The sequence below is a fragment of the Mobula birostris genome, chromosome 27, assembly GCF_030028105.1.
Source record: "Mobula birostris isolate sMobBir1 chromosome 27, sMobBir1.hap1, whole genome shotgun sequence".
Lineage (NCBI taxonomy): Eukaryota > Metazoa > Chordata > Chondrichthyes > Myliobatiformes > Myliobatidae > Mobula > Mobula birostris.
The window spans coordinates 20,442,121-20,467,121 of NC_092396.1; the positions used below are offsets into that span (position 1 = coordinate 20,442,121).

Here is a 25,001-nt window from a genome sequence, read left to right on the forward strand (position 1 = left end):
TCCTGCTACATTACCCACCCTTTCTGTAGCTGTAATAGTATCCCTGACCAGTAATGCCACCCCTCCTCCCCTTTTTCCGCCCTCTCTATCCCTTTTAAAGCACTGAAATCCAGGAATATTGAGAATCCATTCCTGCCCTGGTGCCAGCCAAGTCTCTGTAATGGCCACTACATCATAATTCCATGTATGTATCCAAGCTCTCAGTTCATCACCTTTGTTCCTGATGCTTCTTGCATTGAGGTACACACATTTCAGCCCTTCTACCTTACTGTCTTGACACCGTTTATTCTGCTTCTCTTTCCTCAAAGCCTCTCTGTATGTTAGATCTGGCTTTACTCCATGCACTTCTTTCACTGCTCTATCGCTCTGGGTCCCATCCCCCTCACAAATTAGTTTAAACCCTCCCGAACCATGCTAGCAAACCTACCTGCAAGGATATTGCTCCCCCTCGAGTTCAGGTGCAACCCATCCAATCTGTCCAGGTCCCACCTTCCCCAGAAGAGATCCCAATGATCTAAAAATCTAAAACCCTGCTCCCTGCACCAACTCCTCAGCCACACATTCAACTGCCACCTCCTCCAATTCTTACCATCACTATCACGTAGCACTGGCAGCAATCCTGAGAACGTCACCCTTGAGGTCCTGTCCTTCAGCCTTCTGCCTAGTTCCCAAAACTCACACTTCAGGACCTCATCCCTCTTCCTGCCTATGTCGTTGGTCCCAACATGTATCACGACTTCTGGTTGCTTTCCCTCTCGTACTAGGATGTTGTGCACCCGGTCAGAGACATCCCGGACCCTGGCACCCGGGAGGCAACAAACTATGCGGGTGTCCTTCTCACGTCCACAAAACCTCCTGTCTGCTCCCCTGACTATAGAGTCTCCTATGACGACAGCTCTCCTCTTCTCTGTCCCACCCTTCTGCGCCACAGGGTCAGACTCAATGCCGGAGGCCCTACCACCATGGCTCACACCTGGTCGGTCGTCCCCACCAACAGTATCCAGGATGGTAAACTTATTATTCAGGGGAATGGCTACAGGGGCGCTCTGCACTACCTGTCCGCTCACCTTCGCTTTCCCCCCCGACTGTCACCCAACAACCTGCTTCCGACAGCCTGTAGCTTCAGTTTGTACTAATAATCAAAGTTCTCCCTTTTTTCGTTTATCTCGTGGTACTAGGCAAGGTTGCCTTCTTAGTCCTTTATTATTTAATATTGCACTTGAACCTTTAGCAATTGCTATCCGAGACTCGTGGAAATGAAATACATAAATTATCATTATGTGCAGATGATTTGTTATTATATATCTCCGATCAGGAGAATTCAATTCCTGTTATTTTATCTTTGTTGGCTCAATTTAGTAATTTTTCTTGAACCTTAATAGGAGTGAATTATTTCCCCTAAATAAGCAGGTTTCTATTTATGGATGTTTACCATTTAAATTGGTTACTGACTCTTTCGTATATTTAGGGGTTAAAATCACGAAAAAGCATAAATATTTATTTAAAGCTAATTTTTTACCTTTAATTGACCAGATTAAACTTTTGTTTACTAAATGGTCACCAACGTCTCTGTCACTGATGGGTCGGATCAATGCTATCAAGATGATTATTTTGCCTAAATTTTTTATATGTATTTCAATCAGAACCAATTTTTATTCCAAAATCTTTTTTTTGATAATGTTGATTCAAGAATGTCCTCATATATATGGCAGAACAAAAAATCCTAGGTTAGGTAAAAGGTATTTACAGAAATCTAAAAAAGGGGGGGGGGGCGGAGGGGTTAGCAATCCCGAATTTTAGATTTTACTATTGGGCAATTAACATTCGATACTTAAAATTTTGGTTATGGGACTTGGATGTAACTTCAAGTCTACATTGGGTGAATCTTGAATGCAATTCTTTACAAGGGTTTTCACTGGGTTCTGTTTTAGGGACTTTGCTTCCTTTTACTCTTTCTAAATTGTATAAACAAATGAATAACCCCATAGTTAAACATACTTTACATACATGGTTTCAATTTCAAAAATTTTTTGGGTTGAACCAATTTATTTTAGCAAGTCCTATTATAACTAATTTCTTTTTTCAACCTTCCACTATGGATCAAACTTATTTAGATTGGAAAATCAAAGGCATAGTACAATCTTGTGATTTATTTTTGGATAATTGTTTTATGTCCTTTGTACAACTATCTAATAAATATAATTTACCTAGATCTCACTTTTTTAGATATTTACAGGTTAGAAACTTTTTAATTACTGTTTCTCCTAATTTTCCACATTTATATCCAATGGATATTTTGGAAAAAATTTTAGATTTAAATCTTTTTCAGAAAGGTGTTGTAGCAATTATTTATAATATAATTATGAATTTATGTCCTGATATATCTAATAAAATTAAAACTGGGAAAGAGAACTGTATTACTGTACCAATTGAAAAATGGGATAAAATTCTTCAATTAGTTAACTCATCCTCTATATGTGCTAAATATGCGTTGATACAGTTTAAAGTAGTGCACAGGGGTCCAGATATTCAAATATTCTTATTTCTGTTTCTAATGAGCTTGCTACTCTGTTATTTATCATATATATTCCATTTAAAATAGCTTTGAATGAGCTCAATTGATTTTCATTTTCTGGCTAGAGGATGCAATAATTAATTGCATTCTGATAACAGAGATCTATGCGCCTAAGTATACAGTCTTGAACTCCGATCGAATAACATGAAAACCAAATGAACCACAAGCCACATTTGTCTGACCCAGGTTACATTAAATAATGCATCAGGAGAGGAGGTTTATAAATGCAGGACAGCTGTTTACGAAGGTAGGATGGACATCTCCCAAACCAAAAGATCTAAATTAAATAAAGGTTATGCTCTGTAATCAAATTTTCATTAATCATGGTGCCCTGGCTTGACTGACAGTAACAAGGTGGTCAGCCAAGACCCCACATCCATGGTTGACTTCAACCATTGGAGGGCCTCATTAACCAAGGAGATACCAGTTACTCAGCTTACTTACATAGAGTTTTCTATTTAATGATTTGAAAGATCCTACCATCAAGGTTACTGCCACTGGCAACAAATTAAAGCAGATCTCCCAGATTAAACCCACTTGTTTTCTGTCCTAGTCCATAAATAAAATCCTAATTTTAAAAAAATCTTAAGAACTGCAGTTACAAAGCACCCTTTATTTTTTAGAAGACTCAAGTACTTCCAGGAATTTGATTTTAAAAAAAATAACATTAGCCATTGGATCTAAAAGAAAAGGAGATTATGAACTTGACATAAAGTTAATGAGAATCTTAAATGAGAAGAGAAAAGTGAACAGGCTTAATTGAAATTCTAGAACTAAATAACTGAAGACAGTGACCAAAAGTGGGGCACCAAGAGCAGGGGTTCAAAAGAGAGCAAATGCAGAATTCCTGTTAGAATGAAGGAGGGTAGTGTTAAACAAAGACAGAGTGACCACCATAAACTTAGTTAGGAAAGCAGGCAGGAGAGGTTAATTGAACTCAGGTTTATGAAGGATAGGGGCCATCCTTGTAAAATGTCAACTGTTGATTAAAAATAGAGATCGGAACAGGTGGTTGTTTCGAAGCTAAGACAGGGGGTACCTTGGACCAATGGACTAAATGCAGAGAAGGCTGGGACATAGATATCCAGGTGGTTTCAATCTGTCTCAGCATTTTGCACATTGATGGATCTAAGGGAACAGGGGGTAAGGAGGAGGCTTTTAACATCATTGATGGATGTGAGAAGCTAAATATTAACTTTATATGTACTTCAAATAGTGTGGAAATTAGTCCCTAACAGTGAGATTTAGTCAGATCTGCCAATGACTAACTAAACCAATACAAATATTCAAGTAAGTAAAATGTACAGGAAAGTAAACTGAGCACACATTGACCAAAAGACTTTATGAAGCAACTAATCTAATTATGCTCCTGGCATTGCTGCATGAAGTAAATCTTCCAGGACACAGACAGATGCTGGTCACTGATTTATTTTGGAACTCCAACATGAGCAAACACTTACCACAATCATACGTGGATTGAGGAGGGTCAGATCGAGGTCATGAACATCAGGGTACCGAGGATAGTCTTCAGTCATCTCAGAGTACGATAACCGTGGCTGTGTTGAACTCTGAAAGGCGGAGTGAGGAAGATTGAGACAGTAACCAAGAAAATGAGTAAAGGAGAAGACTAAAACATTTAATTAGAGATGCAAAGGGCTTTTTGTATACTTTAGTCATCTTACTAGAACAAATCTCATTTCTACACTTTTGCTGCAGATATTAAGGCAGACACTGTATTTCTTTTCCCTTAATTGCTAGAGATAATTCTGTATAAATGGCTCAAGAGATGGGTCCAAAATTTACCTGTTTTCTCATTTATTGCTGACTGCTTGTAGAGCATTGGCTTATTACTGACTTTTAAGTTCCAAGTGCTAAACTATCTTATCCTCTTGGTTTACTTTGTAGATAGCTCTCTCCGAGGCACAAAACATTTCATACAGACCTGTGATCCCAGAGATGAGGCTTCATTTCATCAACCCTAGGAGAACATTGCACCATTTAATCAATTCACTTTTCCATTTTATTCTGTGCCATACAGTTAAACATTGCACATTCTGTTTGCTCCTCTACACTTGGATTTTATTGTTTTATTATTTCAGTACCACTCATAGAGTTTGTAGTCTTTAGGTATTTTCCTGCACTTTATTTTTATTTTATTTTAGAGATACAACACGGTAACAAGCCGTTCTGGCCCAAGAAGCGAGCACCACCCAATTACAACCATGTGGCCAATTAGCCCACTAACCTGCATGTCTTTGGAACGTGGAAGGACCCAGAGGAAACCCACACATTCCTGGGAGAACATACACATTCCTTACACACAGCGGCAGGAACTGAACCCAGTTCACTGACACTGCAATAGCATTAGGCTAACTGCTACGCTACTGAGCTGCCCATTTAAAGGGTTAATGTTAAGTGCATGCTTAATATTACCCCTTTAACATTGTACATTTGCCTTCTCCTTCCCCTTCACCAGTTAGCATACGATATTGCTCTTTAACGACCATCTTAATACAATTTCAACGCAATGCAAAATAACTATCAAACCTACTGCACATTAGTCCAATAAACTGGTCACTTCTAACTCACAGAGATGCTCCTGTGCACAAAACATTCTATGAAAGTATGAAATAGTTTAAATAGTAATTAAAATTCAAGTGTTTTATTAAACAGAAAGGCAACATTTTGCCCAGCACTTACTGAATGGGTCTCTGAGTAGCACACTCCACGTACTAGCAAGGTAACCAGCTGCGATCTCAGAATAAGGCCATGAAAAGTTAAAGGTCGAAAGCGCTCCTCCATTGTCCAGTCCTCACTGGGAGACTGGTCAGGGTAAAGATTTGGATAAGGAGCATGTCTGCGCAAACAGGAGGGCTGTCAGTAACTGAGTGAGCACACAAACAAGGTTGAACAGGACAATTACAAACCATTGAAAGACGTTCTGATAGTTGAACTAGATAATGGTTAAAAAGAATGTCACAGGGCATGGTGTGAAATTATCTGATTCATCTCAAACAAAGGAGCTCCAACATTCCAGAAATGTTTCCCTGTATCAAAAATTCCTGGTATGAAATTCCAAAATAGCCCATGGTGTGATCCAGAGTCCACTACTTAAAGAATGTCTCTCTTTAGATGGTCATGAACTACCAGACACTTCAGTTGATGTTAAAACATGGCATCACATTAGAGCAAAGGTGAAAGATGTCCACCTAGCACTTCTCACTTATATTATCACTCAATACTTCTGCATCTAGCAGAGCCAGGGACTGCAGCCCGGTAAAGGAACTAACCCCTGTGTGCACGTGCAAAGGCAAGGCTCAACCTCTGGTAGACACTTTAGAGTTGACAGCTTCCCCTAAACATCACCAGTGGCCTGCCACTCACCATAATTAAAATGTCATCCCGCTATAATTTTCTAAAACAGTTAAAAGATCATGTTTGTTTTCAACTTCCAAGATATATTACAGACATGCACTGCAGAAAGAAATTAATTCTCCAGATATCATAACTCTGTGCACTGAAGGAGTAGTATTGTCAGTAGTTGGCCAATGACCCAGAAATCTACTAATCTAAATATTTAAGTGATTTCATTTGACTATAGTGAGACAAGGCACACCAAAAGAAACGAATAGAAGAATGAACAACACCAACCTTCGCTCCAGCATTTGCTGCAGAATGTCCTCTCCATCCTCAGCAACCTCAGTATTCACCAGTTCATCACAAACATTCCTCAGCTCACTCGATGGGTAGGATTTCATCGACTGGCTCCGTTTGTATTGTTCTCCGGCTCGAGTCAGTATACTTGATTTCTGGAACGATGAAATAGACTGTGAGCCTCAAAACACACACACACATACTCACTCAAAGGAGCAGTCAGAAGTCTATAAACTGCTGACATAATGACACTACTTGTAGTTAACAGCCCTGATCCTTCCATAATGCCTTGTGATGCAGGAATCATAAATTAACCCAAAGACAGAGCAGTGCCAAGGCCAAATCCTCCTGGACCAGTTGAACAACCAGAACTTAGCCAGAGTTAGAGGGCCCACCTTGCTGAGCCAGAGATGGAGAGCTCACCTTGCTGACCTTCTGCATCTCAGTCAGGTGCCAAGCCCTCCAATGGCACTGCGAAGGGAAAAAAACCCTGCTTCCTAATAAAAATGTATTCTTTTGATGTCCCTAAACTCTGAAAACATTTAAAAACTATTAACATAAATGCAAATGATATAACAGAATAAAATTTTGAAAATAATTAAAAACACACTAGGAGGTAACTTAAGCCTCTTAATTCAAAAGCGGTGAATACTTATTGAAATGAACAGAATCTTCAATTCTTCTTGTCACAGAACGAGGGAAGTGATTTCCAGCACAATGCTGGGAAACCCAGTTAAGACTGGAAGTGGAGTGTTCAACACAACATTTCACATTTTGCATTAATTTTACATTTTAAGACACAAAAAAAAATCAAAAATAATTCCAAGCCAGAATAGGAGATATTCAGGCACATTATCATATGGGGCAGCTTTTAGGAGTACTTTAGGAATAAATCTTGTGTTTGATTGAAGACTTGGCAAATGACAAGTTACAGAAGACTGGGCATGGCAACTGGTAGAATCATCCTCTGGCCTTTTACCTCTTCTCATCTGCCTATCACTTCCCCCACGTCCCCTCCTCCTTCCCTTTCTCCTATGGTCCTTTTCCCTTTCCCATCAGACTCCTCCTTCTTCAGCCCTTGACCTTTCCCACCCACCTAGCTTCACCTACCACCTTCCAGTTAGCCTCCTTCCCCTCCCCCCACCATTTTATTCTGGCTTCTTCCCCTTTCTTCTCAGTCCTGAACTAGGGTCCTGGCCCAAAATGTCAACTGTTTGTTAATTTCCACAGATACTGCCTGACCTGCTGAGCTCCTCCAGCATTTTGTGTGTCTTGCAATTGACAGACTAATTAAATTCCCCTCCCCCATCTTCTTGTTTTGGCTTCTGCAGCCTTCCTTTTCAGTCCTGCTGAAAGATCTCAGTCCAAAACGGCAACTGTTTATACCCTTCCATAGATGCGGCCTGACTTGCATAATTCCTCCAACATCTTGTGTGTGTTATTTAAATTTGGAGGGGCTTAAGAGACCAAGATTAAAGAATCAGTATCTCAATGCTGTGGGAATTTACAGGACCCTGTCAAAATAAAGAAACAAGGATGTGCATGGAAGAATTTAAGCACAAACAAGGATAATTTTAACAGTACATGAGCCAATGCAAGCCTGTAAACTGAGGGGTGATGGCTGAACAACAACAGCAAGTGAATTACAAAGGGAATTTATAGTGTTTAAATAGGATCAGACTACTTTGCTTGGGCACTGCAACCCACGCAGCTCTTAAAACCTCTCTATCCTGGCAATGTTTTTGATTTCTATTGCATATAATCAACTCCTTCCTTTCCAAGGTCTTTGAGTGACCCATCTTTGAGATGCGTAAACAAGGACCTGGACACGCAGCAAGCTGCCTACAACTTATGCAGTCTCACTGGCTCCCCCCTCAACCTTGGACCACCTGGACAACAGCAAAACGTACGCCAGGCTGCTGCTCATTGATTACAAATCAGTGTTGAACACCATCATCCCCTCAGCACTAATCAATAAGCCTCAAAACCTGGGCCCCTGTGCCTCCCTCTGCAATCGGATCCTTGACCTTATCAGAGTCTCTGTGGAATGGAAATAACGTCACCTCCTCATTGACAATCAACACCAGTGTACCTCAAGGATGTGTGCTTAGCACCCTGCTCTGTGCTCCCTATAAACATGACTGTGTGGCTAGACACAGCTCGAACACCATCTATAAATTTGCAGATGACACAACCGTTGTTGGCAGAATCGCAGATGGTGACAAGGAGGCGTATTGGAGTGAGATCGATCAGCTGGTTGACCAAGGAATTAGTTGTGGACTTCAGGAAGGGGAAGTTGAGGGAACAGACTCCAGTCCTCTTCGAGGGGTCAGCAGTGGAAAGGGTGAGCAGTTTCAAGTTCCAATGCGTCAACATATCTGAAGATCTAACCTGGGCTCAAAATATTGATGTAATTACGAGGAAGGCAAGTCAGCTGTATATTTCATTCGGAATTTGAGATTTGATATGTCATCGAAGATGAGCAAATTTCTACAGATGTACCATGACTGGCATTCTAACTGGCTGCATCACCACCTGGTATGGCGAGGCCACTGCAGAGGATCAGAAGAAGTTGCAGAAGGTTGCAAACTCAGTCAGATCTATCATGGGCACTAGTCTCCAAAGCACTGAGGACATCTTCACAAGGTGATGCCTCAAAAAGGTGGCATCATTAAGAACCATGCCCCCCACTCCCGCCCCACCAAATCACCCAGGCATGTTCTCTTCTTATTACCACCATCAGCGAGGAGGTACAGGAGCCTGAAGGCACACCCACATTTTGGGAACAGCTCCTTCCCTTCCATCATCACATTTCCGAATGGAAGATGAACCAACCCATAAACGTTACCTATTTTGCTCTCTTTTCATACTATTTAATTGATTTTTTATATTTCTTATTTAATTTGTAATATTTTTATAGATTGCACTGTACTGCCACCACAAAACTACATATTTCATGAGATATGTCAGTGAGCTTCTTGGTTACCTTACCCAAAATCCTAAAGCTACATTTTCAACCATTAATCTTTGAACTTCTCTCACTACTGTTCTTGTTGATGTAAGAACTGAGATGTTCTAATATGCCATAGACATTCAAAGAAAAATAAGGGTATTTTAGATTTGCTTTTATCCAGTGGCTACAGTTTTAAATCCAGTTACATTATACAAGCAACTGGTAAAAACCTGCAGCCATGACTCCACGCCAACACACTTTACTGCCAAATCAAATGATTCCCAGGAACTTGGTGCACTACCCACACCAACTCTCCCAGTGTAGTACCGATATGCTCTCCTTCAGGTAAGCCCTCTCAAGTAGACAAACAATTCCAAAACCACTATTTAATGTAGAGGAATGTCTTCCTTGTGCTCGCCCCAATATTTATTCCTCAACCAGCACTGGATAGAGCAAACTTGTCTGCCACAACAAATAATGCAATAATGTAAGGAATGCATTTCAAAACTACTTAATAGAGCATTGAGTATTTTGTGACATTGAGATCATGAAAGACATATTAAAACTTCCTTTATCAAACATGTAATCTTCCAATTCAAGCAGCCTGTGGTGCAGAATTCGAATCTGGCTCCTTGCACGTTTTTCATCTGTGCTGGGTTGAGCATCGAGCTAGCAACTTGGCCTCCAGAGAAAGACAAATGCTAAAGAAACAACTGAAACTGCTACCTGATGTGCCACAAGATATGGAAAGGAACAACCACCTTCCCATCCACGCAGACTGTGATCTCCTGATATGGAAATCAAGGATCCATGATGTCTTATGATCGGCTCAGTACAAGTCTATGGGCTGCTTTTAAAAATACAATGAAATATTCAAGATCCCAGCAGGCCTTACAACACCAAGGTCATTCAGATCAAAGAGTCTGCTTGAAAGAGTATTTGTTTGAAACCGTAATTTGTTTTTGATAAGGATTTGCATAGATTACTGCAGTAGAAAGATTTTGAATTATAAAAAAGATTAGGTCACTTTGTAGAGCATGTAAATATATATTAAATAACTAAATAATGCATAATGAACACACAAATGGATGAAACAAAGAGCATGCTTCAAACAAACAACAGATAGAGAAAGCTGGGTTGGTACATGGTTTCTTGTGGGGGGTTTTTTTGGGCACATTACTCAATAAAATCACCAAAGGGATGTACTTTTGCGATAGATGGCAAGGACAATATGAGCTGAAAGTCACTGGGAAAAGGGGTTGGAAAAGAGGAAAAAACTGACAATTACAGAAAAAGATCAGAGAAAATAAAGTACTAGTTGACAAGAGGTCTCAGAACATGCAAGCATTTATTTGTACAAGTGAAATGAACTTCAGGAAAGTGAAAGGTGAGAAAAACTCAGGAGCGATATATCACAGGCGCACTCTGGTGGCTACCATCATAACTGCACAGCATTTACAGGTACAGGTTTCCCCCGCCATCTGAAGGTAGAGCGTTCCTATGAAACTGTTCGTAAGCTGGAATGTCGTAAAGCGAAGAAGCAATTACGATTTATTTATATGGGAAAATTTTGTGAGCGTTCGCAGACCCAAAAATAACCTACCAAATCATGCCAAGTAACACATAAAACCTAAAATTACAGTAACATATAGTAAAAGCAGGAATGATATGATAAATACACAGCCTATATAAAGTAGAAATACTTTTCCACAATCATTGCCGGCACTGTTCTCCGTAGCAAAAATCTCATGCAAGCGCTGTTGGCAAAAACACTCTCTCTAGTAACCTTTAAGCTATGAAGCTGCCAAATCATACCAAGTAACATGTAAAAATACACAGCCTATATAAAGTAGAAAGAATGTATGTACAGTGTAGTATCACTTATGGGAATCGGGAAGACAGCTTGCCGAGCACACTGATGATGGTGTGTTAGACTGAGTCATCGGAGTTTGGGTGGTACAGTGGCCCCCACCCTCCAGGCCGCCGACCGATACTGATCCGCGAAGCATGCAGGGGTACAGCGGTGGTCGGGACGCACCCAGCACACCTTTAAGAAGAAAGCTGAAATAAACAAGCTAATTAATTAGGTGCCGCCGACACGTAATTGTCGGTCCAGATCAGAGGCGACGCAAGCCGCAATCGTCTCTGATCTGGGCCAACAACTATGTGCCGGGCGGTACCTAATTAATTAATGTTTATTTTGGCTTTTTTCTTAAAGACGTGCTGTGTGCCTCCTGGCTATCACCGCATTCTCCACAAATCAGTATCTGTCCATGGCCTGGGTGTTGGGGTGGTGGGACGCTGGGGTGTCATCTCGTCGTCTGTTTCCATTAGGGCAGGCAGCTCATCTTCTCCTATGACTGCCCACCTCGATGTCGAAGGTCGAGGTTCATCAACTGCTGTGGCTGATGTGGAAGGCTTGCTTGACTGCTTAGCCTCGCACATTTTTCTATCATACAGTTCTTTGCAAGCACTCAAACCATCTTGCAAATACTGTATGCCCTAAACTGACGTATCCTTTCAAAATTAAAGTCGTACTTTATCATTGCAGCGAAAATCTCATGCAGTTGCTTCACGTTCAGTTCTTGTACGACTTCACTTTCGCTACTGAATTCCGTTTCGATTGTTATCCTTTCCTCTTCCAATTGCATCAGCTCTTCATCTATCAGTTCTTGGTTATGGGATGCCAAAACCTCCTCAACATCATGTTCGTCAGCTTCCACAAGCCAAACTCACTTTGTTCTTACTTCATTCACCACGATCAAAACGCTTAATTATGGCTAGTTTTACGCTAAGTGTAACACTCTTACGAGCTCTTTTAGGCTTTTCCGATACCTTAGAATTCACCTTACTAACGGTTGCTCACAGGCACGCGTTTAAGCAATGCCGGTGAGAATGCTGTTCTGAATCCGGGGGAGAGCGGCTGCTCGGGGCGTGCGCTGCCTCTTATCGGGCACTGCTTTTTTTTTCGCACACTGCCTTTCTTCTTAACACTGAAAACACCTTCTGTTAGCGAAAACAGGTAACTAATGTAGGTCTTTCGTAACAGTGAGGTTTCGTAAAGCGAACGTTCGAAAAGCAGGGGACACCTGTATGTAGAAATCACAGGTACAGAAGTTTGCTATTTGGCTCATTCTGTCTTTGTCAGACACAAAAGGTAACCAACCTATTCCTACTTCCACCCACCCCCCTGTATTTGTAGGCTTATAAATTTCACAATTTTTAAAAAATAAGAAGATGGCGCTAAATGGCAACTCCTTTGCTTGTATCTACAGAAACAGCTTTATTTCTATCTTTGATACCTCTTTTTTTTCCCCCCCTTTTCAGGGTATGGGGGTTTCTTCTGAAGACCCTGACCTGGAGTTACACTCTGACTTCTGTTCTTTGCAGGAATGGGACCTGCCTTCAGATTCTCATGACCAGCCACTTTTTGATATCCCAAGGACGCAGCCTGGAGGACGAGTGCACCTTCAAGGTTCCAGGATTTCGTAAATCAGTGAGTTGTTTCTTATGACTCCCCTGTCGCTATGAAATGGGGACACCTCTTTTTTCCCTTATAAGGGAAAGAGAGCCTGTGGTATGTCGAATTATGGGGTGAATGAGTAGTTTTTGGGGCACTGCAAGTCTGTGTCTTTATTGATGCTTTGCTGCATGCTTGAGTGCTCAGTGGAGGGTGCTGATGCTTTTTAGCTGGTGGGGGTGGGGAAGGGGATTGCTTGCTGCTGCTTGTCTGTGAGGGGGGGGAATTGAGGGGCTTTGTGGTTCTAATGTTTTAACTGTCATTCATTCTTTGCGGCACTCCTCTGTTTTCATGAATGTTGGTGAAAAAGAAGAATTTCAGGATGTATATTGTATACATTTCTCTGACATTAAGTGCACCTATTGAAAAGCGCTGGAATTACTCCGCAGGCCAGGCTACATCTATATGAGAAATAAGAATTAGTCTTACAGTCAGAACCCTCCGTTTCAGCAACTGTAGTTTAGTTTCTTCAAACTTTCATTCATTAAAATGACTTCTGTTTCCACCATCTTCTGGCGTTAAGTTCCAGAAAACACCATCTTCTGGTTGAAAAGCTACTAATAGTTTCCTACTAATCCTTTAACCAATTATTCAGTTATTGACTACTCTACCAATGGGGAACAATGTTCCCTCTAAGGTCTGAGTGCACACACATCTTTTGCTACTAGTGCACAAAGGAATTTAAACTGCACACAAAAGGTTGTCACCCTCTACCTCATTGGTATGTTAAGTGTATTTCACAATTGTACACAATCAAATTTCCTTTTCTGGTTTCTGATACAGATGGCGTTTACAACGTGGATGATTTGTCTGCAGATTTTTGAACTGGCTTATTTATATTGTTTTTATTGAAGAAATTATTCAGTGCACACACGTTGCTGTCACTGGGCAAAAAAATTGCACAGCACAAGATTTTTGCACACACTGGTCTTTGCAAATTAGAGGGAACATTGTTGAGGAAAAGGGTGAATATGAAAGTACCATGGCTTTGAGGTGGAGTTAGCTGCAAGGAGCAATATTCAGCTATTTTTGTCACATCACATCTCTGTGTAACTGATTCAGAAGTTTTATTTAGTGTTTATCAATTCCATTTTCTTTAAGTATGTTAAATCTATCTGCAGTATAGCCAAGACCACTTTTTCACTCCCTTCCCTCCCACCATTGTTACTGCTCTCACTTGCCCATTTCTCCAGTGCTCTCCTGTTCAACTACATCTGACTAAAGTTTTCCAGAATACGTTTTAGGAATTCTGCACCCTTTATGCTTTCCAAGTAAGTTCACATCCAGTCATGTTTGGGTAGCTAAAATCTAATTTTCCTGGCTTTGTACTTTTCAAAGATAAAATTGGTTCACTGTCTTGTTTGAGGATCTATGGTTAACACTCATTTTATTTCCCCTTGTTTGACAGTAAAGCAGCAATGGCTTAACTTTCTGGGAATAACTTTGGAATGGCTCATCCCAAAGAAGCAGCAGCATTCTAAAGGAAGAAAAAGACAATCATAGCTGAGAAGGGGAGAGGCATTAAAACAAAGGGGAGGGCATATAATATATATGAAAAAGTGGGAAGTTAAAGGATCAGGAAGCTTTTAAAAAGCAACAGAAGGTACTTAAAAAGGCAATAAGAGAAATGAAATACAAAGGTGGCCAATAATAAGAGGATACCAAATTTTTTTCAGATATGTAAAGGGTAGCAGAGGAGCAAGTGTGGAAATAATTCCTGGAAATGACACTGGAGAGATAGTAATGGGAAACAAAAATAAAAGGCAGACAAACTGAGTAAGTATTTTGTGCGCAAACACAAGGAAATCTGCAGATGCTGGAAATTCAAGCAACACACACAAAAAATGCTGGTGAACACAGCAGGCCAGGCAGCATCTATAGGACGAGGTACAGTCGACGTTTCGGGCCAAGACCCTTCGTCAGGACTAATTGAAAGAAGAGATAGTAAGAGATTTGGGAGGGGGAGGGGGAGATCTGAAATGATAGGAGAAGACAGGAGGGGGAGGGATGGAGCTAAGAGCTGGAAAGTTGATTGGCAAAAGGGATATGAGGCTGGAGAAGGGAGAGGATCATGGGACAGGAGGCCTAGGGAGAAAGAAAGGGGGAGGGAAGCCCAGAGGATGGGCAAGGAGTATAGTGAGAGGGACAGAGGGAGGAAAAAAAGAGAAAAAAAAATTTAATAATAATAATAATAAATAAATAAATAAATAACGTGCAGGGTATTGTGGAAGACACCAGCAACTTGCCAGAAATTTGAGTGTTTTAGGTGGCAGAATTAAGAGCAGTCACTATTTCTAAGGAGAATGTGCCTGGGAAACTGAACGGTCTGAAAGTAGACAGGTCACCTGGACCCAAATGGTTTACACCCCAGGGTTCTGATGAAAGAGCTGAGGAGACACTGATCTTTCAAAAAATCACTAGGTTCTGGAATGTTTCTGGAGGATTGGAAAATCACTAATATCACTCTACCCTTTAAGAATAGAGGGAGGCAAAAGACAGGAAATTATAGGCCAAGCAACACACATCAAAGTTGCTGGTGAACGCAGCAGGCCAGGCATCTCTAGGAAGAGGTGCAGTCGACGTTTCAGGCCGAGATCCTTCATCCTGACGTTCACCAGCAACTTTGATGTGTGTTGCTTGAATTTCCAGCATCTGCAGAATTCCTGTTGTTTGAAATTATAGGCCAATTAGCCTGACTTTAGATGTTAGCAAAATCTTAAGAGTCCATTATTAAGGATGAGGTTTTGGGATAGTTGGAGGCACATGATAAAAGAAGCTGAAGTCAGCATGGGGATATCTTGCCTGACAAATCTGTTAGAATTCTTTGAGGAAGTAGCTGGCAGAAGAGACGAAGGAGAGTTAATGGATTTTTTAAACATAAGATTTACAGAAGGTATTTGACAAGGTAGATCTGGATGATGAAATTGATGGCTTTGTGACCAAGTCTGCAGATGATACAAAGAAATGTGGAGGGGCAGGTAGTGTTAAGGAAGCAGGCAGCCTGCAGAAGGACTTGGACAGATTAGAATGGGCAAAGAAGTGGCAGATAGTATACGGCATAGGGAGGTGTATGGTCACTGACTTTGGGATAAAGAACATAGGTGTAGACTATTTTCTAAATGGTATCTAAGTCAGAAATCAGAGGTGCAAAGGGACTTGAAAGTCCTAGTGCAAGATACCATAGAGGTTAAGTTGCAAGTTAATTTCAAGCAATGTATATGACAAGGCTTTGCTCCCAAATGAGCTCAATGCCTTTTATGCTCGCACTGACCGAAAGAACATTGGGGCATTTTCACCAACTACCACTTCTCTTAAGAGAGGTGTGATCAACGCTGTGATTTCAGTCTCTGAGGCTGACCTGAGAGCATCCTTCAGGAGGATGTACTTACAGAAAACATTTGGCCCATTCGGTGTATCTGACTGAGTACTGAAGAGCTGAGATATCAACAGCCTGGAGTGTTTACTGATATCTTTAACCTCTTGCTTCGGAGTTTTTGCACACAGGTTGTTTGTTCATCATCGTCTGCAGTTTTTCATTGATTCTATTGCGTTTCTTTATAGCTGATGGCTCTGGGCCTAGGCTCGCTGGAGTTTAGAAGAATGGGGGTGATGTTACTGAAACCTTTTAAATATTAAAAGGCCTAGATAGAGTGAACATGGAGAGGATGTTTCCAGTAGTGGCAGAGTCTAGGACCAGACGGCACAGCTCTAGAATAAGCGATGCTGGAAAAATAATAGTGCTGGAAATACTCAACAGATCTGAGGAGCACAAAGTAACTGACCCAAAATGCCCACACTTTTTAAAACATCTCTTTATTGCTTTTACAGAGTGAAAAGAAAACACATTAGATCATCCATAGGTTTGAAAGTACAACAAAGTTAAAGGAAAAAGAAAAGAAATACAATACATAAGAAATCAAAAGGAAAAAACACACAAAAAAGCAAACACCCCACCATTAAAAAAAGCAGGCAACTCAATTCGTTACTTTCATCATCCTCAATATTGTTCTCCAGAAACTTGTAGAAAATGTCCCAAATTTGCCAAGTTTGTATTTTGTGATGTAGCTCATCTTTTCTAGAGCAAGGTAAGAAGTCATTCCTTTCAGCCATTGTGAGAGCTCATTGGTTTCTTTCATGAACAGGCTAAAGCAGCGTCAAATATTAAGCAGAGACCTTACATTTTTGGAGGTTACAAAGTCCTTTGGATAAATATTCAGAATACACAATTTAGGATCAAGGGGCACCTTTTTTCCAAAAATCTGACTAATCAAATCCAGCACCTTCTTCCAGAAGCAGTTTATCTGGGGGCACTCCCAGATACAATGGAACAGAGACCTCTTTTGGGGGTTACATTTAATGCATGTGTCTGGAATGTTGGGGTTAAAATGATGCAACCTGCTGGAGTAATGTACTGTCTGGTTATCCATTTGTATTGTAGTAATTTAGAATGAGTGTTCACTGATTGGGTTTGAACTAAGGAACAAGCTTCTGACCACTCTTTTTCTGACAGATTCTCCTGAAGATCAGTTCTCCATGTTTGTAGTATGTTGTTTGATGACTCTTTGCATTTACTTGCAAACAAATTGTATAATACAGACACATGTCCCCTAGCTTCAGATAATTTCAGTGATGTCTTCTAGGGTAGATAAAGGAGGGAGCTTCAAACTGTAACCTTGCCTGGACATAATAAAACTTCGCAACTGAAGGCATTTAAAAAAGTGTTTTGTTGGAATTCCATATGTGGCCTTGAGTTCTTCAAATGAGATAAACATATAAAGGTATCATTATAAAGATCAGATACCTTAGCTATGCCTCGGGTCGACCAAGCTTTAAAACCAGGGTCTGCTCTGCTGGGCCAGAAGCTATCATTACCAAAGATAGGAGTAAACTGGGATAACTGATCTCTCTCCCAAATACGCAAGAGCATCATACCAACCCATTATTGTATTTTTTAAGAAAGGGTTTTTAGTTTGTTTGACCAGTTTTTTCTTATCTGCTGAATACACATAAATTTGTAGAGGGATATTGATCGACTGGGATTCCATTGAGACCCAAGTAGGGGAGAGATCCTTAACAAAGTAAAACATTCCTGCTCTAACTTGGGCCGCCCAGAAATACCATATAAGATTTGGTAGCTGTATCCACCTCTATTATACAGCAGATATAACAGGGAAAGCCTGAGTCTTGGACATCTATCATTCCAGTTAAAATTAGAAAAAATTTTCTTCAATAAATAAAAGATGATGAAGGAGAAAGTGGGATAGATTGGAAAAGGTACAGGAACTTCAGTAAAATTGGCATTTTTAGAATGTTTATACGTCTAATCAAAGATAGGGGAAATTTCGTCCATCTGTTTCTAAGTTGAATAACAGAGTCTATGAGAGGGTTATAATAAGTTGGGATAATTTTATCAATAGTAGAAGGAATTTTAACATCCAAAATAAGTAAAACCCTATTCTGACACCATAAACGGAGTTTGAAGTGGGGGATTGAGTCTCTCATCTTTGACCATGAATAATATTGCAGTTTTTTTGTTGTTTATTTTATAGCCTGCAGAAGTACCAAAAGTACTTATTAGGTCACTTAAGGCAGGTAATGTTTGTTTCAAGTTGGAGCAAAACAAAATTACATCATCCACATGCAGGGCTATGCGATGTTCTATATCTCCTATAGTTATTCCTGCTATGTTAGCCTGTTTTCGAATTGCCATAGCAAGTGGCTCAATGACCAGGATAAACAGGAGGGGAGATAGGGGACAGTCCTGTCTTGCTCCCCGTTGGGAGTTTAAAAGGTGCCAAAAAGAGCCCATTAGTTAAAATTTCAGCCTGTGGGTTAGAATAAGGAAGCTGTATCCACCTTAGAAATGCTCCCCCTATACCAAATCTTTTTAAAACTTTAAATAGATATTGCCATTCCACTCTGTCGAAGGCTTTCTCGGCATCCAATGACAGAATAGCACTATCAAAGCTTCCAGATTTTTCATAAAGTATATTAAGCACTCTTCGAATGTTATGGAAGCCAGTAAATAGCCACTAGAACATTGTAAACGTAACTAAGTGTACTTCTCAAACTGAAGTACACCCATTCACCCCATGATGAACAGCTCCTGACAGCCCCGAAAGAGGGACTAATTATGGAGCTTAACTGGTCCTCCCGCGCCGTCGTCATGGTGAGGAACAGCATGGCTGACAGCCAGAAGAGTCCCAATGTTATCAGTAGTAGAGAATATTACAACCAAATTATACCCAGAGTCTTTATCAAATTTAACCTGATCGTAGTTACAGTGCCACTGAAGATAACGAGAACCGATGCAAATTCATTAGCATAAACAATGCAGTGGGTAACACATCGCTAACGTTTGTTAGCGTTCATTTATGTCCCTTAGGCACTATGAACATACCTATTCAACCAAAAGTCAAAAAAAACTGCTGTACTGTCTCACTTGCCCGCAGCCTCCAAGTTGTAGCCCTTCAGCTCCTGCACAAATTTCTCCGCTGCCGGTGCACTGTCAAAGGTGTGGCATTTTCTTTTGTAGGTCACCAGCAGTTTAGCGGGGTCCGTAGGTCCGGGATGGAGAGAGAGGCTAACTCTTTCTTCACTGGATCAAAAATTTTCTTTCGGCTGAGGAGTTCGGCAGAGACGTCGGGGAAAAACATGATTCTCTGATTGTCGAAAAGTACAGGTTCTTTCAGCCTGGCAGCCTTCATAACCTGGGTCTTTTCCACGTAGTTTAGGAACTTCATTATCACTACCCTGGGTCGCTTAGCCGACTGTGCTTCAACTTCGTTAGCCCTGCCAATTTTGTGCGCTCTCTCAATCAGCAGGGGCACAAAGAAAGTTTTCAGCACCAAGCACCTTGGGGATCCATTTTTCCAAAAAATAGACCATAACAACCCCTTCCGCCCTCTCCGGAAGACCCACCAGGCGAAGGTTAGAACGGCGGCTACGATTTTCCAAGTCGTCCATTTTAAACACTAACACCTCCACAGCTGCTTTCATGGTTGTATTCTGATTACGCAGAGGCGATATCATCTTGATTAGTGCTAATTCTATCTTCAGCTTCTGTAATGCACACTGTGACAGCTTTCAGATCAGCTTGTACTCCTTGTATAGCATTTAGTAGCCCATCAAATTTTGACACAAAGTCCTCTTTCATTGTTTGAATAGTGTTTTGGATTTGGTTTGGGCCTGCTGCCGTGCTAGCATCTGTTGCCTCTTCTTCACTAGCACTGTGGTTAGCTTGCACCGCATGGTTACAGATGGGGTCTAATTTCGAAGACTTTTGCATCTGCTTTGTTGGTTTCGGTGGCATTTAGGCTATCACTCTGTTTCCAATCAGACAAACTGGAGCTGTTCAGGTAATTCGAGGTTGTTTAGTTGCGTAATTTCAGAACTTTTCGGAGGAGCTCTGACACATGTCTGCTCAGCACCGCGCCATAACTGGAAGCTAAAATGCCCACCTTGTTTCCCTGTAGAAGTATGCTGCCCAACTTGTTGAGTAGTCCCAGTATTTTCTCTTTTATCTCATATTTTGTGAACTCTTTACATTGCTGTACACTATTAAACATCAAACTGCTTTACTTCTTTTTCTAACCTCTTTCCCCTGCTTCCCAAATTCCATACCCAAATTTACCTTTTGTTTTTCTGAAACTACATCTATACAAATTAGTGAAAGATATGTATAGACATCACAGGCTTTATTCGGACTATAGTGGTTACTTTAAAACAAACCAAAACCACTGAGAGACTAGGTCAGGAGATCAACACTGCTTTACAAATGAACTTACAATTTACAAATGAATTTACAAAGCCAAAAAAAGTACTTTTGATCTTTTATTACGAAACCTATAGCAATAAAAGATCCTATAGCAATAAAAATCTAACTAAATTATATTAGAGATATGATGATCTTAGCTTTCAAATCAGCATTAACTAAGTGTTCTACTTAGTGATAGCAGAACTAGCGTTCTGTATGTATTTAAGTGGTCTAATAACATTCCAATTAATGTCCCAATTAGCTAAGTTAGAGATCGAATAGCATTCCGTTAACATCTCAATTAGCGGTCAACAAAAAATATCATTCTCCATGGCTCAACCCCTCTCCGCTGTAACTATACTCATTTGCTTCTACCACATCCCAACCCACATGACAGATTACCGTAATAAACTCGCTAGAAAATACAGTACAGACAGAAAATTGATACATGGCTCCAACACACAGAAAATTGATACATGGCTCCTACACTGACATCAGTACATCATCATACATTCAGAATACAGTGCAGAGAAGGGTCAGTTGCTGGACTATGCTCTGCAAATGATCATTTCACACTAAAGTAACGTAGCTTACGTTTTCTGGAATAAGTATTATGATTCATTTGCATCAAAGCATATCACTTGATAAAAACTTTCCAGCCTCACAGTTTGGAAAAAACTTTTCGACCATGTACTCACCCAATCTCACTACCATAACCGTGTATCCTTCCTGGGAACTTCTCTTTGCCACCATCTAGTTCCTCATGGCTTCCAGCTCCATTTTCAGGCCACCCAGTTTGGAAAAAAGGAGGACATTACAGCTGCTGCCCTCACCTGCATCTTTTCCATGTCCCAGACACAAGGTACTCACTTTATTTTTCTGCAGCTTTAACAGGGATAGAGTTCCTTTTTGTTCCCACCCATGAGCCTCCACATTCAATACATCATTCTCCAAAACTTCCATCATCTTCAACATGATCCTACCACAAAATACATCTTTGCCTCTCCCCACTCTCTGCAATGAGCTGTGATTCCCTTGTCCATTTGAACCTCCCAACTTAACTCCCTCCTGGCATATACCGGCAAGTGACCAAAATGCTACTCCTGCCCATTCAGCTCCTCCCTTACAGGGCCCAGAAACAGTCCTTCCAAGTGAGGCAACACTTCACCAGCAAATCTGTTGGGGTCATCCATTGCATCTGATGCAACCTCCTTCTCCTCTATATATAAATTAGGGAATAGTTTTGTCGAGCACCTCTGCTCCATCCGACAAAAGTGGAATTTTCCAGTGGCCAACCACCTTACCCATTACCATTCCAACATGTTGGTCCATAGCCTTTTTTGCCACAACTCTTAGTTCATCTGGGTAGCCTGCAACCTGGCAGCATGAACATCTATTTCTCCTCTGGTAAATTTTTTTATTCCCCTCCCCTTCCAATCCCCATTCTGGCCTCTTGCCTCTTCTCCACACCTGCCTATCATCTCCCACTGGTGCCCCTCCTTTTTCCTTTTCTCTCATTGTCCTCTCTCCTCTCCTATCAGATTCCTTCTTCCCCACCCCTTTACTTTTCCCACACCTCTGGCGCCACCTATCATCTTCTAGCTGGACCTCCTTCCCCTCTCCTCCCCCACCTTTTTATTTTGGTGTCCTCCCCCTTCTTTTCCAGTCGTGAAGAAAGGTCTTGGCCCAAAACGTCATTTCCACAGCTGCTACTTGACCTGCCGAGTTCCTCAAACATTTTATGTGCATTGCTCTGGGTTTCCAAGCACCTGCAGAATCTCTTGTGTTAATGACCTGATAATTAATCTTGCTTCTATTTCAGGCCTTACTATGCCCAAATAGGCTGCTGCCTTTTTTTTTTAAATGTTATAACTGTGGCCTTTCTTCAAATTAATGACTATCAAGGGCTTTGGGACCCTCCCCCCCCCCCAAGATGTTTGATTAGTTTCTTTATTAGTTAATAACATCAAAAGCAGTGACTTGACCCATTGTGCCCACCACTGGAGCAAATGAAATATAATCCCACCACTTGGCTTTCCAATATCCGTTTGCTTCCAATATCCTATAGAACATGTCGCTGTCCAGTGACACTACTCCAAAGGCTCAGCTACGCACTAACTTGCTGCAAGGGACCATTCTCCACATCATCTGAGATACAAGTGATATCACCTGTACCATGCTTGGATTTGCCATGCTGTTATCATACTAATGCAGATTTACCTTAAACTTAATGTTGTTGCTGATGAGGATGTTTCCCTTCATGAACTCCTTCTCATTTCCTCTGTTTTCCGTGACGACAGGGTATGCATGATGTGCTGTGGTGCGGAGAATACTGACCAATGATTGGATTCGGGTATGAGGGTAGACGTAGGTTAGATTTGGTTCCATGATATCACTGGCTGTTAACCTGAAAATGAACATAAAGGTAATCAAATTCTAGTCTTTTAAATTGTTAAATGTATTTTATAATGCCTCAATATATATATGCAGTCTAGAGCCACTACACAGTCTGACCAGTTACAAAATGCCCATTGTGAAATAGCAAAATTGCTATTTTGGAAATAAAACTGCAGAGGGATACGTACTTGGCCAGCTCCATCATTCGGGACCCCCACCATCCAGGACATACCCTCTTCAGGGAATAGGTACAGGAGCCTGAGGGTCCACACTCAATGTTTTAGGAACAGCTTCTTCTCACCTTCAGATTTTTGAACCTCTATGGACACTATCTTGCATTCTTTTTGCAATTTTTATTTTATATTCATTTCTTATTGCAACTTACAGCCAATTTTTAATGCTTGCACTGTATTGCTGCCATGAAACAAATTTAGTGACATACAGTATGTCAGTAGTAGTAAACGCGATTCTGATTCAATGTTAGGCTCAGGGAGGAGGGAATCCTGCAAAAGACCAAGCATTTGCAACGACTAGAAAAGACTCAAAAACTTCCACCGGCTTTGCTTCTAAATACCCTCAAAGTCTCTATCAGCACATTGAACCAAAGGATTGTAACAAGTAGATCAGAGAGATTCAGTGAAGACGAATGACTGATTTTCAGAACCAGTAGGTCTGGGCTTTGCTAGATATTGGTGTTACATGCATCTCTCTCAAGTAGACTGATTATGATTTCAAATCAAACCCAAGCAATTGCTAACTAACCAATTGATTATACTGATTAACTATTTATCAGGAACAGACAGAACACTGCAGGAATCTTAAATGATAAACACCTACTTATCCATTTCAGCCTCAGTCTCCCATTCAAGCAATGGGACACCACGAAGTGCTACATGCAGGTCGTAAATTCCTTTATTGAAGAAATCACCTGTCCACTTTGCCACCTGGAGAAACAAGGAGAGGAACAAAGATGTCAATCTTCGATAAAACTCACCTGATGTCAAAAGTTAGAAGTACTTGGTACCATACCATGCAGATCAAGTGTAACTGTTTTTCACCATTACAGTCTCGTGACTCCACAACCCATAAGACTGTTCACAGAAGTAGTAGGTCTGGAGACTCTAACCACTAGCGAGCACAGTACAATTGGAATGCATAGAGCTAATTCTAACACACAATATCACTATTCAAGTCTGAACTTTACCCTCAACATTTATATGCAAACGTACAAACCAAACATAGGGCATTCAGTCCCTCAAGCCTGCTCTGCCATTCAGTAAGATCCAAGACTGAAGGTAACCTCATCCCCACATTCCTGCTGGTAGCCTTTCATTCCTACACACTTAAAAATCCATCTACCTCTTGCCTCAAAAGTATTCAAGGACTCTACTTTCAATGGCCTTTAAGGAAGAGAGTTTCTGGGGGAGTGTGGGGGGGGACGGGACCATCTGTCTAGAATACAACCACTTCTTTGTAAACAGTGACTTCAGATTTTATACTTCCTACAAACAGAAAGATCCTTGTTATATCCACCCAGTCAAAACCCCTGTTAAATATTTCAGTCGTCATTACTTAACTCCTCTAAATTCCAACAGAATCCAACTGAGTATTGTTCAAACTTTCCTCATGAGGCAACTGCAAGATTAGTAGCCTGCCATTGAATGCCACCAGCAAGTAGAGAAGCTCAATCTCCAACCTTCTCCCATGAATAGACATACCATCAGGGTGACCATGATGGGCAATCCATATGTGATCTCATTGGTTGATTCGATGAGAATGACAGTGAGACTGATGGTCATGCGGACCACACCCCCCAGGAATGCAGCGGCTCCTACGAGAGCAAAAGTTCCAGAATAGATGTGAGACATCCCAATGTACCTGGTGAAAATTAAAAAGAAACTCTTAAAAGTAGTCACATCTAATACATCACAACACCATTCTTCTCCCTTTATAAGCAGTGTTCCCCCAAGTACCATTTTTTATCCTTTTCCTATTCCTCAGGATGTAAAATATAGAATAGATGTGATACATGTTTCTTTGCAATATTATAACCAAACGTTTGCCATAACTCATTGCACACCAACACTTACATTCATCTTGTATGAGCAGTAGTCAGCACAGATTTGGAAATTAACTGTATTTAACT

The 25,001-nt window shown here is 40.8% G+C and overlaps 1 protein-coding gene across 2 annotated transcripts in view; it reads right to left on the reverse strand.

Moving 5' to 3' along the window:
* Nucleotides 1–25,001, reverse strand: part of clcn6 (chloride channel 6) — a 64,593-nt gene that overhangs the window by 7,902 nt on the left and 31,690 nt on the right. Inside the window, exons 16-22 of one of the 2 annotated variants that reach the window (XM_072244984.1) lie at nucleotides 24,574–24,733; nucleotides 23,693–23,799; nucleotides 22,679–22,865; nucleotides 6,227–6,384; nucleotides 5,276–5,432; nucleotides 4,518–4,553; nucleotides 4,061–4,143 (exon numbers count right to left, since the gene is read on the reverse strand). In XM_072244984.1, the coding sequence (XP_072101085.1) occupies nucleotides 4,548–4,553; nucleotides 5,276–5,432; nucleotides 6,227–6,384; nucleotides 22,679–22,865; nucleotides 23,693–23,799; nucleotides 24,574–24,733 (775 nt within the window). In that variant the 3' untranslated portion in view covers nucleotides 4,061–4,143; nucleotides 4,518–4,547. Of the gene's footprint in view, nucleotides 1–4,035; nucleotides 4,144–4,517; nucleotides 4,554–5,275; nucleotides 5,433–6,226; nucleotides 6,385–22,678; nucleotides 22,866–23,692; nucleotides 23,800–24,573; nucleotides 24,734–25,001 lie in introns of those variants that run through there. The other variant, XM_072244983.1, reaches the window with a different exon arrangement.